This window comes from Fringilla coelebs (genome assembly GCF_963513975.1).
Source record: "Fringilla coelebs genome assembly, chromosome: 16".
Classification (NCBI taxonomy): domain Eukaryota; kingdom Metazoa; phylum Chordata; class Aves; order Passeriformes; family Fringillidae; genus Fringilla; species Fringilla coelebs.
In genome coordinates this window covers 2,397,698-2,410,702 of record NC_140042.1, presented here as the reverse complement: position 1 = coordinate 2,410,702, position 13,005 = coordinate 2,397,698, and the positions used below count along the sequence as shown (strand labels likewise).

At 61.7% G+C, this 13,005-nt stretch overlaps 1 protein-coding gene across 2 annotated transcripts in view; it reads left to right on the top strand.

Annotated features, from left to right (window-relative positions):
- Window positions 1–12,938, top strand: part of RAI1 (retinoic acid induced 1) — a 74,824-nt gene extending 61,886 nt beyond the window's left edge. For both annotated transcript variants that reach the window (XM_084216672.1, XM_084216673.1), the window contains 4 exons: window positions 2,738–8,357; window positions 9,535–9,628; window positions 9,931–9,980; window positions 10,348–12,938. In XM_084216672.1, the coding sequence (XP_084072798.1) occupies window positions 2,754–8,357; window positions 9,535–9,628; window positions 9,931–9,980; window positions 10,348–10,362 (5,763 nt within the window). In that variant the 5' untranslated portion in view covers window positions 2,738–2,753 and the 3' untranslated portion in view covers window positions 10,363–12,938. The remainder of the gene's footprint in view (window positions 1–2,737; window positions 8,358–9,534; window positions 9,629–9,930; window positions 9,981–10,347) is intronic.
- Window positions 12,939–13,005: the final 67 nt, after the last annotated feature.

Here is a 13,005-nt window from a genome sequence, read left to right as displayed (position 1 = left end):
TGCATCAGGCTCAACATCTGGCACGGCCCTTCCCCGCCAACGCCGTGGCACATCCGAGAGCAGAGCCGGCCTCTGGCGCTGCCAACGGCTCTGGGTGCTGCTGGTGATGAGTGTGTCCCCTCCCAGGGACAGCCTGGTGCCCAGGTGGCCCATGGGGACGTGGGACTGTGGCTCTGGGCTTGTGGGATTTCAGATGGAACACGTTCCCTCTGTGCATCCCCACCTCTGTGTGCCAGTGACTGATCCTTCCCCTTGCACCGTGCGCTTTTGCTCATCCCAACATTGTCCCAGCTGTTTGGAAAATTAACAATAATTAATTAATAATAATAATTAATTATTCACAATAATTAATAATAAAGGAGAAAGGGGAGAAAAGCTCCCCCTATAGCTTCAGCCCAGGGTCTTCTCAAGCCGATTTCATTTTTCAAACCCACTCCCACACAGCATGAAGGGCTCTTTGCTCCCATTAATTCTCCCATCACAGCCCAGAGCTGCCCCACAGCCTGGCTTTGATTTTCCTGCCTTTGTTCCAGCAGCACTGGCACAGGATACCATGCTGTGGTAGGGGCTTTTGTGCCAGCTTTCCAGATTTTTTGGACCCATCTTTTCCCTGGAATTTAGACTTTAGCTGCAGCCAGTTGCCTGCAGAGCCTGCAAGATGCAACTGCAATATGTGGCAGTGACATGGAAAACATCCCAAAAAGGGATGGGGTGCTGGGCTGGTGTGGGTGGCACTGAGCCTGGCTCCAGCGGTGCCTGAGGACACTGTGTGATTGGTGCATGCCTGAGCAGCTGGTGTTTGTGGAAATAGAACTAAATAAAGCCGTGTGTGTGTGTGTGTGTGTGTAGACCCCAAAAAGGTGCTGAGGTGTTACTGGTGGGTGCTGCAAGGAAAAGGGCTGAGCTGGGGCCTGTCAAACCAGCAGTGTGGTTTATGTGGCTGTGGCAGAACTGCCAGCAAAGGGACCATGTGGTGTTTGACATGTTGTGGCAGTGGCATGAGGGTGATGGAGGGACATGTGGGGACACACATGAATCCATATCCTGGCTCAAGGCTGCATGGCACCACAGGGAAGTGTGCCAGGAGCTGGGATGGGCTCGGATGGACACTGCCAGCACCCATCCCCTCCTCTTTTTATACTCATTGCCTTGATGGAGGCTGAGGGGACAGCACTGGTGTCACCACTGTGTCACTGCCAAGGGAGCAGCACTGAGGATATCCCTGGACAGCCACAGACCCTTAGGGCTGCCCTCACCCAGGCTGACAAATCCCTATCTCATCCAGGCCTGCATCCACCCCAGTACCTTCAACCCACGGGTACTGGGGACAGGCAGGATGCATCCCCCTGCCACCAAGCCCTTCGTTAGCCCCCACAAGCCACTTGACTGCCTTAAGAGATCAAACCAGTGCCCCAGGTGTGTCCCTGCTCCCAGAGCAAGCGGGCTGAGGAAATGGGGAGCTTTAATGACGCCGGTGGCGAGGCGCTCGGTAATGACGGCTGCTGGCGGGAGCAGACAGCTTCCAGATGGCATCGCGCCGGGGCAGGGGGATCGCTGGGGCCGGGGGGGCTGCGGGGGGCAGCAGCCGGCAGAGACGGGCAGAGCCAGCAAGTTGAAATGACTTTTTTTGCAGCAGAGCCTGCGGTTCTGGCCCTCCGCGCTGCTGCTTCCAGTAATTAGCCCAATAATTAAAAAGAATGGCGATAAGAGGGGTGTGCAGAGGCGCTCGCAGGATCCCGGCATCCCTGGGGAGGCGTGTGAGAAGGGCGGGAGTGATTTGCGGATGTGAGGGGTGGTGGATGTGTGAAACACAAAGCAGAGGGACCCCGATACGCTGTGGGGGTCACTGCACCAGGTGACCAGGCAGGGAGGGGTGGGCAGCAGGGATGGGCAGCTTCTGCAGCAGGGGCAGGAGGATGGCTGAGCCCACTGCAGGCGGGGAGGAGGCAACCAGACCCCAGCACCCTCCTGGGCATGGGCACCGTGCTGTGATGCAGGGAGAGGGGACAGAGGAGGATGCAATGCAAGGCAATGTGATGCAGGGCGACATGGCACGATGCAGAGGGATGCGAGGTGACACAGAGCCAGCTGCTGCCATCCGGGGCGGTGCAGTGCAATGGGATGCCACGCAGGGCAATGAGATGCAGGGCAATGCAAGACAATGCAGTTCAGGGCAGCACAATGCAGGAGGATGAAATGCAAGGTGATGTGATGCAGGGTGATGTGAGGTGAGGCAGGAGGAGGCGATGCAGGGCAATGCAGTTCAGGGCGATGCAATGCAAGGCAACACAATGCAGGGAGTCAAAATGGAAAGTGATGCGATGCAGGATGAGGCAAAGCAATGTGATGCAGGGCGATGCAAATCAGGGTGATGAAAGGCAAGGCAACATGAAGCAAGGGTAGGTAGTGCGAAGCGATGCAATCAGAGTGATGCAAGGCAATGAGATGCAGGGAGGTGAAACACGAGGTGAGGTGTTGGAGAGCAATGCAAGGCCATGCAGGCAATACAGTGCACCATGGGGTGATGCCAGACAATGCAGGGCAATGCGAGGTGATGCAGCATCACATGCTGTGTTCCAGGGTGGCTGTGAGACGATGCTCAGTGGGGAAATGCCCAGCAGTTGAGGTGAGGCGAGGCAATGATGTCCCCATGGTGCAGGTGACACTGGCCCTCTCAGACCCTGGCCCACCATGGTGGCGACGCTTCATTTGAATTCTCGCCTCTCTCTCTTCGCAGATAACGAGCCCGCGCCATGCAGTCCTTTCGAGAAAGGTGTGGTTTCCATGGCAACCAGCAGAGCTACCAGCCGACTTCACAAGATACATCACGCCTGGAGAATTACAGGCATCAAAGTCAGGCAGGGCCGAACTGCGAGCGGCAGAGGCTGGTGGCGAAGGAGTACTACAGTCAGCAGCAGCTGCCGTACGCAGGCTATGAGAACAGCGCCGTGGAGAAATACCACCGGGGAAACAAGCAATTAGCGGGGCAGCAGCTGCAGGGCAGGCCGGCCTTTTCCAATTACACCGTGCAGGAGAACAGCCCTTATCCGGCCCGGTATTCTGGGGACGAGAGCCTGCAGGCGTGGGGAGGCCAGCCACAGGCACTGCCCGGTGGTGTGGCCAAGTATGAGGACAACCTGATGAAGAAGACAGTGGCACTGGCGGGCGGGCGGCCGTACCATGAGCCGGCGGCCACCTCGCTGCCCTTCCGGACTCACTTCCAGCAGCAGCCGCAGCAGCAGCAGCAGCAGCAACAGCAGCAGCAGCAGCCGCCCGCACTCCCCTACCCCAAGCTGCAGCGGCAGAAACTGCCCAACGATGTCTCCTCACCCATGCCCTTCTCACAGAGCCCTCACTTTGGGCAGCACTCCCAGTCCTTCCCTGCCTCCTCCACCTACTCCTCGGTGCCGGGGGGCAGCCAGCCGGCACACTCCTACAAGAGCTGCACGGCGCCCTCGGGGCAGCCACCGCTGGAGCGGCCCCTGGGTAGCGCTGCCAGCCTGGCCCCTGGCCCCCGTGTGCCCAACCTGCACGGCTACCAGCCCAACCGCATTGGCTACGAGCAGCCCCCACAGCCGCCGCCACAGCCCCCGCAGCCGCCACCACCACAGCCCCCGCAGCCACCGCAGCCCCCGCAGCCCCCGCAGCCCATGCAGGGGCGGCATCACGCCTCAGAGACCCTCCACTACCAAAACCTGGCCAAGTACCAACATTACAACCAGCCAGGCCAGACCTACTGCCAGGGCGATGCGCCGCCCGTCCGGACGCCGGAGCAGTACTACCAGACCTTCAGCCCCAGCGCCAGCCACTCGCCAGCTCGCTCCGTTGGCAGGTCCCCATCCTACAGCTCCACTCCCTCCCCTCTGATGCCCAACCTGGAGAACTTCCAATACAGCCAGCAGCCCCTGAGTGCTGGTGCCTTCCCAGCCGGCATTGCTGACCACAGCCATTTCATGCCGCTGCTGAACCCTTCTCCCACCGATGGGACGAGCCCCGACACTCAATCTGGGAATTGCAAAAACTTGCAGAAGGAGAAGCTGCCCGAAAATCTGCTGTCAGACCTGAGCCTGCAGAGCCTGACAGCACTCACCTCCCAGGTGGAGAACATTTCCAACACTGTCCAGCAGCTGCTGCTCTCCAAAGCAGCTGTGCCCCAGAAAAAGGGCATCAAGACCCCAGCGAGGACCCCTGAGCAGCTCAAGGGGCAGCACTGCAGTCCTGAGAGCAGCACCTACTCGGCAGAGCAGGTGGGGACCCCCCTGTCCGACCCGCTGAGCACCCCCCAGTCTGTCCACGCTGAGACACAGGACACTGACTATCTCAGTGGGTCAGAGGACCAGCTGGAGAGGAGTTTCCTGTACTGCAACCAGAACCGCAGCCCTGCCCGAGTCAACAGCAACTCCAAGGCAAAGCCTGAGTCAGTGTCCACCTGCTCTGTGACCTCCCCAGATGACATGTCCACCAAATCAGATGACTCTTTCCAGAGTATCCACGCCACCCTGCCTCTGGAGACCTTCACCAAGTATGTGAGCAATGAACGGGACTGCCCCCGACTGCTCCTCAGCGCCCTGTCCCAGGAGGAGCTGGCTTCTGAGATCATTGTCCTGCAGGATGCCATCAATGAGAAGGCAGACAAAGCCTGGGCCAACTTGCCCATGCTGGGCAAGGAGACCACCAAGTCCCCCTTCCAGATGGAGAACCACCGGCCCAGCCTGGACTCCATGGTGAAAAGTGCCTGGCCCAGCCAGGGTGACTCCAGCACACTCACCGAGCCCCTCAAGCTGGACAAAGCTTCAGGGGCCAGCACAGGGAAGGACTTCAGTGAGGAGGTGTACGAGGGTCCCCAGGTGGAGTTCACAGCCACCGAAAGCAAGGATGTGCTGAAGGACAATGCCCCACTGGCCTTCAACTCCAAGCCCAGCATCCCGGCAGCGACGTCAAGCGCGGGAGCCACCGGCTACAGCTGCTACTCCAACACCACCGCCAACTCGGTGGCGTCTGAGAATGCCATCGAGCATTTTGAGTGGCCGGAGGAGAGCCTGGGTGAGGCCTGCCTGCGGTGGAAGGATCTCCAGGCCACCGACCTCCCCAAGGGCTTGTTCCCCAGCAAACTGGTGAGCTCCTGCAAGGAGAAAAAAAACGCCTGCGGCTTGGACCTGTGCGATGGAGAGCAGCCAGCCAAGAGTGAGCCGGTCCAGGACTTTGGCCAGCAGGTGATGGAGGAGGAGGAAGAGACACTGACCTACGATGAAGCAACAAAGGCAGACAGTGAGAGGTGGTTGCAAGACACCCGGCACTGCTGCTCAGCTGGGGACTTTAGTGAGATCCCCATCATCTCCTCGCCGGATCTGAAGGAGTCAGACCTGGAGGCAGAGGAGTACTCCTCACTCTGTGAGCTGGCTGGCTCAGAGCAGAAGTCAGTGACGTACGATGCCTCACCACCCAAGCCCCCGGAGATGCCGGCCGTGCTGTCCTCCAGCGAGGTGCCTGTGTCTGCCGAGGAGACCGTCAGCACAGTGGAGAAGGAGAGCTCAGCTCCCACCCCACGCCTCTCTGGCCAGTCTGTCATCCTGCTGGGCCCTGCTGTGGGCACAGAGACCAAGGTGAAAAGCTGGTTCAAATCCTCCCTGCCCCACATCCAGCCTGAGGAGGAAAATGGTGGAGGGGAGACATCCCACCTGGAGGCGGCTGATGCTGAATCCGCCTCATCGGTCATGGTGAAGCAGCAACTCACGCCCGAAACTGCGCTGGGGAAGACGGAGCCTGTCTCACGGGGCAAGAGCCTCCGCAACAAGAGGGTTCACTGCCGGCTGCCGGAGGGGGATGGCCCTGGCAGCACTGTGCTGAGTCCGTTCGATGAGCTGCCAGCGGCCAGCAGCGTGGCCGGCGCCTGCCTGGGGCCAGACGGACAGACGGATGTCCCGAGCAAGAGCGCCCAGAGCCAAACACCCCGGTTTCCAGCCGAGGGGCTGCCAGCACGCATGTGCACCCGCTCCTTCACCGCCCTGGCCGAGCCCCGCGCCCCTGCCCTGCTGGAGGGACTGAAGGCCCCTGCGCACCAGGAGAAGCTGGGGAAGAAGCCTGGCTGCGGTGTGAAGCAGAGAGTGGCTTTCAAAACCAGGAAGCGCAACAGCCGGCCGGCCCCCAGGGTGGTCCAAAACGCCAGCGATGCCACCCTGCTGGTGCCCAGCTTGGTGGCGGCAGAGGAGGTGGCAGGGCCGACGCCGCTGGAGGGGGACGCGGTGGAAGCTGGGGAGAGGGACCAGCGGTCCATGATCCTGCGCTCCCGCACCAAGACACAGGAGGTTTTCTACACCAAGCGGCAGAGGGGCAAGCGGGCAGCTGATGTCCGGCTGAAGAACTGCAAGGCACCCAAAAAGCTCATATCCAACAACCACCTCCCACCTGCCTTCAAGCTGCCAGCACCAGGCAGCCCCCACAAGGAGGGCAAGGTGGGTGCCCGGATGAAGCTGCCCAAAGCAGGGCCGGGTGTGGGGGGCAAGATGTCAGAGCGGCCACTGCACTCACTGAAGAGGAAGTCCACCTTCATCTCCCCCATCCCCACCAAGAAGAGGAACCTGGTCCTGCGGAGCAACAGCGGTGGTGTGAAGGAGGAGAAGCCAGAGGGTCCCCCCAGCCTCTTCAAGAAGATGCCGGTGGCCAAGAAGGTGAAAGCCAAGTTGCCCCCCAAGAGCTCTGGCGAAGCCATCCCGAAGCCCCCCCTGCCAAAGGAGGCCCCTGATGTCTGCATCAAGATCACCTCCCGGGCGGCCTTCCAGGAGGCCACCAAGACCAAAGTGCTGCCTCCCCGCAAGGGCCGCGGCCTCAAGCTGGAGGCCATCGTCCAGAAGATCACCTCACCCAACCTGAAGAAGTTCACCTGCAAACCAGCCGCCACAGCAGTGGCAGCCACAGTAGCTGCCTATGGCTCCTCCCTGAGCCCGGCTGGGGCGGAGCGGGAGCGAGTGGTGAAGCACAGTGGGGTGGCTGTGGCAGTGGGTGATGCAAGGCTGCCCAAGCTGGGGGCAGCACAGAAGGTGCCCACGATGCCGGTGGCTGAGCCTCTCTGCCGGAACCCCAATGGCCGAGCACCAAAGGGGAAGCCCGGTGGTGGGAAGAAGCTGCCCCATGACGGCTGCCAGGGGGAGGCTTGTGGGTCAACGCCGGGGACCCAGTCCAGCCCCAACATGGTGGCCAAGAACCTGGGGCTCCTCCCCAAGAAGAGGAACCGCAAGGGCAAAGCAGCAGCGCTGGGCATGGCCAAGGCGCCCCTGAGCCCTCCACTGCCGCCAGCACTGCCCCGGGAGCGTGTAGCCGGCCCGGGCGGTGCGGAAGAGGCGCCTCGGGAGAAGAAACCAAAGATTGAGGAGAAGGAGGCGGGGAGCGGCGATGGCCCTCCCGAGGGGCGCTCCGCCGCCGGGCCGGCGCGGGGCCCGAAGCCGCGGGCCAACCACTCCAATTACAACGGCTACTCCAAGCGGCAGCGAAAGCGCCTGGGCCACGGCAAGGCCAAGGCGGTGCCGGCGCGGTGCAAGAGCCGCGGGAAGCGGCGGCGGCAGCCCCAGCAGGCCCCGCTGCTGCACCCCGCCGAGCCCGAGATCCGGCTCAAGTACATCTCCTGCAAGCGGCTGCGGGCGGACAGCCGCGCCCCGCCCTTCGCTCCCTACGTCCGCGTGGAGCGGCGCGGAGAGTTCTCCACCACCTGCACCGTCGTCAACTCGCCCGGCGACGAGGCGCGGCTGCAGCGGGGACCGGCCGGGCCGGCGCCGCGACCGCGGGCGGCCCTGCCCGCCTCCTCCACCATGCACATGGGGCCGGTGGTGTCGAAGGCGCTGAGCGCCGCGTGCCTGGTCTGCTGCCTCTGCCGCAACCCCGCCAACTACAAGGACCTGGGGGACCTCTGCGGGCCCTACTACCCCGAGGACTGCCTGCCGAAGAAGAAATCCCGGCTGAAGGAGAAGGCGCGGGCGGAGGGGCCGGGCGAGGACTCCGCCGTGCCCGCCGCGGCCGAGCGGGCGCCCCGCGGGACTGAGGGCGGCTGCGGCGGCGGGAAGGCGGCGCGGCCGGAGGGGGCCGCCGAGGCGGCCAAGCAGAGCTCGCTGCGCTCCAGCCCGCGGGGCATGTTCCGTCGGCTGCAGAGCTGCTACTGCTGTGACGAGAGGACAGAGGGCGAGGAGGCGGCCGAAAAGCCCCGGCGGCACGAATGTCACAAGGCCGAGTCGCCGCCGCAGGAGCCGGCGGGCGACACGCAGGAGCACTGGCTGCACGAGGCCTGTGCCGTATGGACCGCTGGGGTTTTCCTGGTGGCGGGGAAGCTCTATGGGCTGCAGGAGGCTGTCAAGGCGGCCGCCGACCTGGTAAGAGCTCGGCCGCACGCCCGAGGCGGCATCTTCCGCTGGCCTCCTTCAGCCAAGGTCATTGCCCTGTCTGCGCCTCCGGTCGGGATGGAAATGAATAGTTCTGCCCTGGGAGAGCAGGGCAGGGGCTCAGCACCGTGAGCCCTGCTGGGTGCCTACGAGATTTGTGCTGCTGCGTCTCTGATAGCACCTGAACTGTCCCTTTTAGGCACAGAACCTGCGGGTTGTGTTTTAGGAAGGGAAAGGGTTATGTTTCGGGCCCCCCTGGGATTGTCACATCCCCTGGCCCAGCTGTGTGTTGCACGGGGTGGCTCAGAGCAGGACAGATGACACAGGGTGGGAGATGAAAATGGGCACAACGCAGCCTGATGCCACCGTGATGGGCAGCAGGGGAAGGGGAGATGGAGGGAGGGGATGGTCCTGCCCTGCTCCTCTCCCACGGTGATTGGAGCAAGGTGTGAGCAAAGTAGGGAGGTGGCTGAAGGAGATGAGGAGTTTTGCCTGGCCCATTCCTGGAAGTGTTCAAGGCTGGATGTGGCTTGAAGCAACCTGTTCTAGTGGAAAGTATTGCTCCTTCTGGGACGGGGCTGGAATGAGATGAGTTTTTTTCAGGTCCTTTCCACACCATTCTGGGATTCTGTGACATGGATTTTTAGTGCTGGGGAGAGGAAGGGGACAGCCTCCCATCAGAGGCTGTGCAGGGAATTTCCAGCAAGTCCCCCAGTGCCAGGTTTGGGGGCTGGCTGTATTCCCGAGCCTGTGTGCTCATTTCATGGCTGTCTGGTGGCTGCTGCCCTCACCACAGAGCCAGGTGCTCCCATCCCTGCAGCACCTGCCAGGGACAGGGCAGGTAGGGCACAACCCAGGTCATGTCCCTTCCCCTCCTGCCCCATGGAGTATGTCTGTGGGCTCAGTGTCATCCAGGGGAGTGGTATGGCAGGTAGAAACCTCGTGCATGGCTGCAGACAAGCCAGTGACAGGCGTGGTGTTGTTCACAGTGCGCTGGCACGGGAGGAAGGATGTTGCCTGGGAGGGGCTGGAGAGGATCAGGGACACCCGTGTTGCCTTCGCTGCTGGGGCTGTCGTGGTTCTCTTCTTCTGTGCTGGGCTTTGACAGGGTCTCTCTGTCTCTCCACATCTCTCCTTCCCTGCTCCGAATTCCCGGGTGTGTGTGCAGAAGTGCTCGAGCTGCCAGCAAGCAGGAGCCACTGTGGGCTGCTGCCAGAAGGGGTGTCCCCACACCTACCACTACGCGTGTGCCATCGACACAGGTGAGCCCGGCCACAGGGAAGGGGCACGGGGTCCTGGGCACTCTCTGACCCACCTCAGTGTGGGGCCCCTTGCTCCAGGGTCAGGGGCTTGTGGCTCTCTGGCTTGCCAGGATGGTGATGCCCACTGTGCTGGCAGCACTGGCAGGTGTCACAGGCTTGTCTGGCCTCAGCTGAGCCCTTCACACAAACGCTGTGGCTGGTGGGTGGCTGTGGACTGAGGGAACACTGCATTCCCCCCACTCAGGGGCAGCTGCCTCGCAGTGCAGGCAGTCCCCTGACACATCCTTGTCCTCTCCTCGCAGGCTGCTTATTAACTGAGGAGAGCTTCTCTCTGAGATGTCCCAAACATAAGGTAAGCCAGAGCCCTCTGTGCACCCCCCAATGCTCTGCAGCTCCCTGTGGCAGGAGGACCCCAAATTCCTGGGGTTGCCCATCCTGGATGCTCAGCTCTGTGTGGGCATCACATCCCTGGGGGTATCGGGTGTGCCAGCCACTGGGTGCTGCTGGGTTTGGGACACCCCAGCCGGGTCTGAGGGGTCTTATCCCCTTGCCTGAGCACAGACGAGCTGGTGAATGATGGCTGAACCCCTTCTCAAAGGGCTGCGTGCCGGGTGGATGCTCGGTTATTGGCCGGGGGGGGTGGGGGGCGATGGGGACAACTCAGGGCCATCCCCACCTCCAGCGGGATCCCCGGGCTGACCCCTCCGTTCTCCCCGCAGAGGCAGCCGGTGTAGCGCCCGCGGGCACCCGCCCCGCCGCCAGCGAGGGACCGGCAGAGGAGGCAGCGCCTGGAGCAGAGCGGGGCCGGGCCGGGCCGTACCGGGGACCCCCCGAGCCCGTGAGCGCCCCGGGATCCCCCGAGCCCGCTCCGGGCGGGCGGAGCCAGCGCCGGGTTTTCCCTCCCGCCGGGTCCCGGTAAAACCCGGCCCGGATACGCGGGGGACGGATCGGGATCCCCCACCCGCGATGGCTGCACAGGGGGGCGGGGGGTGTCCGTGTACGAGGGGGGGTCCCGGCGATGTTGTCTTACTGTGGGGCCGCCGGACCCTCCGTGGGTCCCGGCTCTCAATATCACACTGATCTGATCTGAGATGTTGCCTTCAGCAAACCTCATGGTGTCTGTATATAGTTCAGCGAAGAAGAGGATAAAAAAAAAGACAAAAAAAAAGACCAAAAAAAAAAAGAGAAAAATGAGGAAAAAAAAAAAAAAAGGGCAAACAACGGCCTGCTGTTTGAAACACCACTCTGCTTTTTCTGTTTTGTTCTTCCATCTCCTGTTTGCCCCCACCCACACCCAGGGTGCTGGGGGGATAAGGGTGCTTGGCCAGGCTGGTGGGCACCCACCGGGCTGCCCCAGTCCCGCTCCCAAACCCCAAACCCTGACTCATTGCACCCCCACCCTCCCACTCCATGCGGCGCTGGCACTGCTGGGCTGGGGACACCTGGTCCTGCTGTCCAGGACCCCCCAAAACCCACCCTGCTGCCCGTGCTTGGCCTCACCAGCACCCCTTCTGTGGCTCCTCTCGTGGGGACTTTGCTCCCTGTGCTTGTGCTGAACCCCACAGCTCTGCGTGCTGAACTGGAGGAGGAGGAGGAGGCATTTGCTTCCTCTCTCTGCATGGGCCTGGCTCACCCCTCACTGGTCTGGGTTTGCTCAGCTCCTCTTTTGCTTCCTGGCCACCTCAGTGGAGCTGGGGGACTGCCCAACACTTTGGTGACCCTTGCCCACGTCCCCAGGCTCCACAGCCCATCTTTGTGTCACCCTGACACAGGCAGCAGCCAGCCCAGGGTGACCCAACTCCAGATCTCATCCTACAAACAGCCATGGCTGTCCCCCAACCTCTGCAGTGTCCTGCAAAGGGGGGCACACTGCTGCTCCCATCCTGCAGAGCCAGCGCCCCGTGTCCCCGCCACCTCTTGTGTCCCCTCCATCCCACCCACCCAAGGTTTGCTGGCCACACAATGTCTGTTGTTTCAGCAGCTGCCTCGGACACAGGAGTGAAAAACAAAACGAGGAGGTGAGAAAAAAATTGAAAAGGGAGAAATAATAATAAAAAATTAAATTAAAGAAGAAAAAAAAAAAATCCTGTGTCCTTGGCAGTGTTGCCTGAAATCTGGCTATTTTTAGTGACATCTTGTACATATGACTGTAAAATGGTAAACCGTGTGTATTATATATTGCCTCATTATATAGTGTATATATATGTATACATATACATATATATAATATATATGAAGACTGTAAATGTTAAGACTAGTGTTCTTATTAGTATATTGCTTCACACTGAAGATTGTGTGTAACAAGCTGTTTCTAAAAGATGTTTATTTTCCTTAAGAGTAAAAAAACAGGTCATTGCATTCAGAGCGTCAATAAAGATACAACGATTGTTTTGGAAGTACGTGGCGCCCTGCTCGTGGCCTCTCTTTATCCTTGGGGGGCTGCTGGGGTCCCCCCCGGGCTGTGACAGCCCCTGCCTGGTCCTTTGTCCCCAAGGGTCTCACTGGAGGGGAAGGGGTTTGGGGACAGCACCCCTAGGACACCACGGGGTAAAGAGGGGGTGTTTGGGGTCCCTCAGCACCCAGTGTCCCCATTGCTGCCACCCCCTCCCGTGCAGCCCTGTGGGGACAAGGTGTCCACAGCTGTGGGGGGCCCCTTGCCCCCACTTCTGGTGCCAGTCCCCCTCCAATCCAGCACACACCAGTATAAATAATCAGCTTTAATTGTCTGTACAAAACTCTCCAACTATGAAAATACCGTTTAAAAAGGGAAAAGGGGAGCGGGGGGAGGCGAGGGGAGGGGTCTATGTACAAGAGGGGTGAAGCAAGGACACAGGGGCACCCACCAGCCCCCCAGGAGCCCCGTGCCACCCTGCCAGCCCTTCTCCCAAAGCTGTCCATGCTCCGGGGGGTGGCAGCTCTTACTGGGGGGGGGATCAGTGCTCGGTGCTGGGGAGGCGGGGGTAGGGCGGGGGTCCCCTCTTGCCTACGGTGGGCATGGCTGGGCAGGGGCACTCCCCGCTGCCGTGGGGCCGCACCTGCAGAAGCAAGCCCCAAACCCAGGGGGTCCTGCAGCAGTGGGACCCTCGGGGGCCGGGCAGAGACCCCGGGGGGTGCACGGAGGGGTGCAGGTGGCAGCGGGGGGATGCGGGTGGCACTGGGGGGGTCGGGTGGCAGCGGGGGTGGCTGCCGCGCGCGCGGTGCCCTGCAATACCGCGACAGTGTCACTAGAGGGCCCCACGGGCCGTCCCCCGCGCGGGCTGGGGACACGGACACGGACACGGGGGGGGGGGGGGGGGGGTCACCGAGGGTACCCCACCTGCGGCTGCCCCACGCTGCGACCCCCACCCCGCACCCTCCAGGCATCACCCGACCCCTCC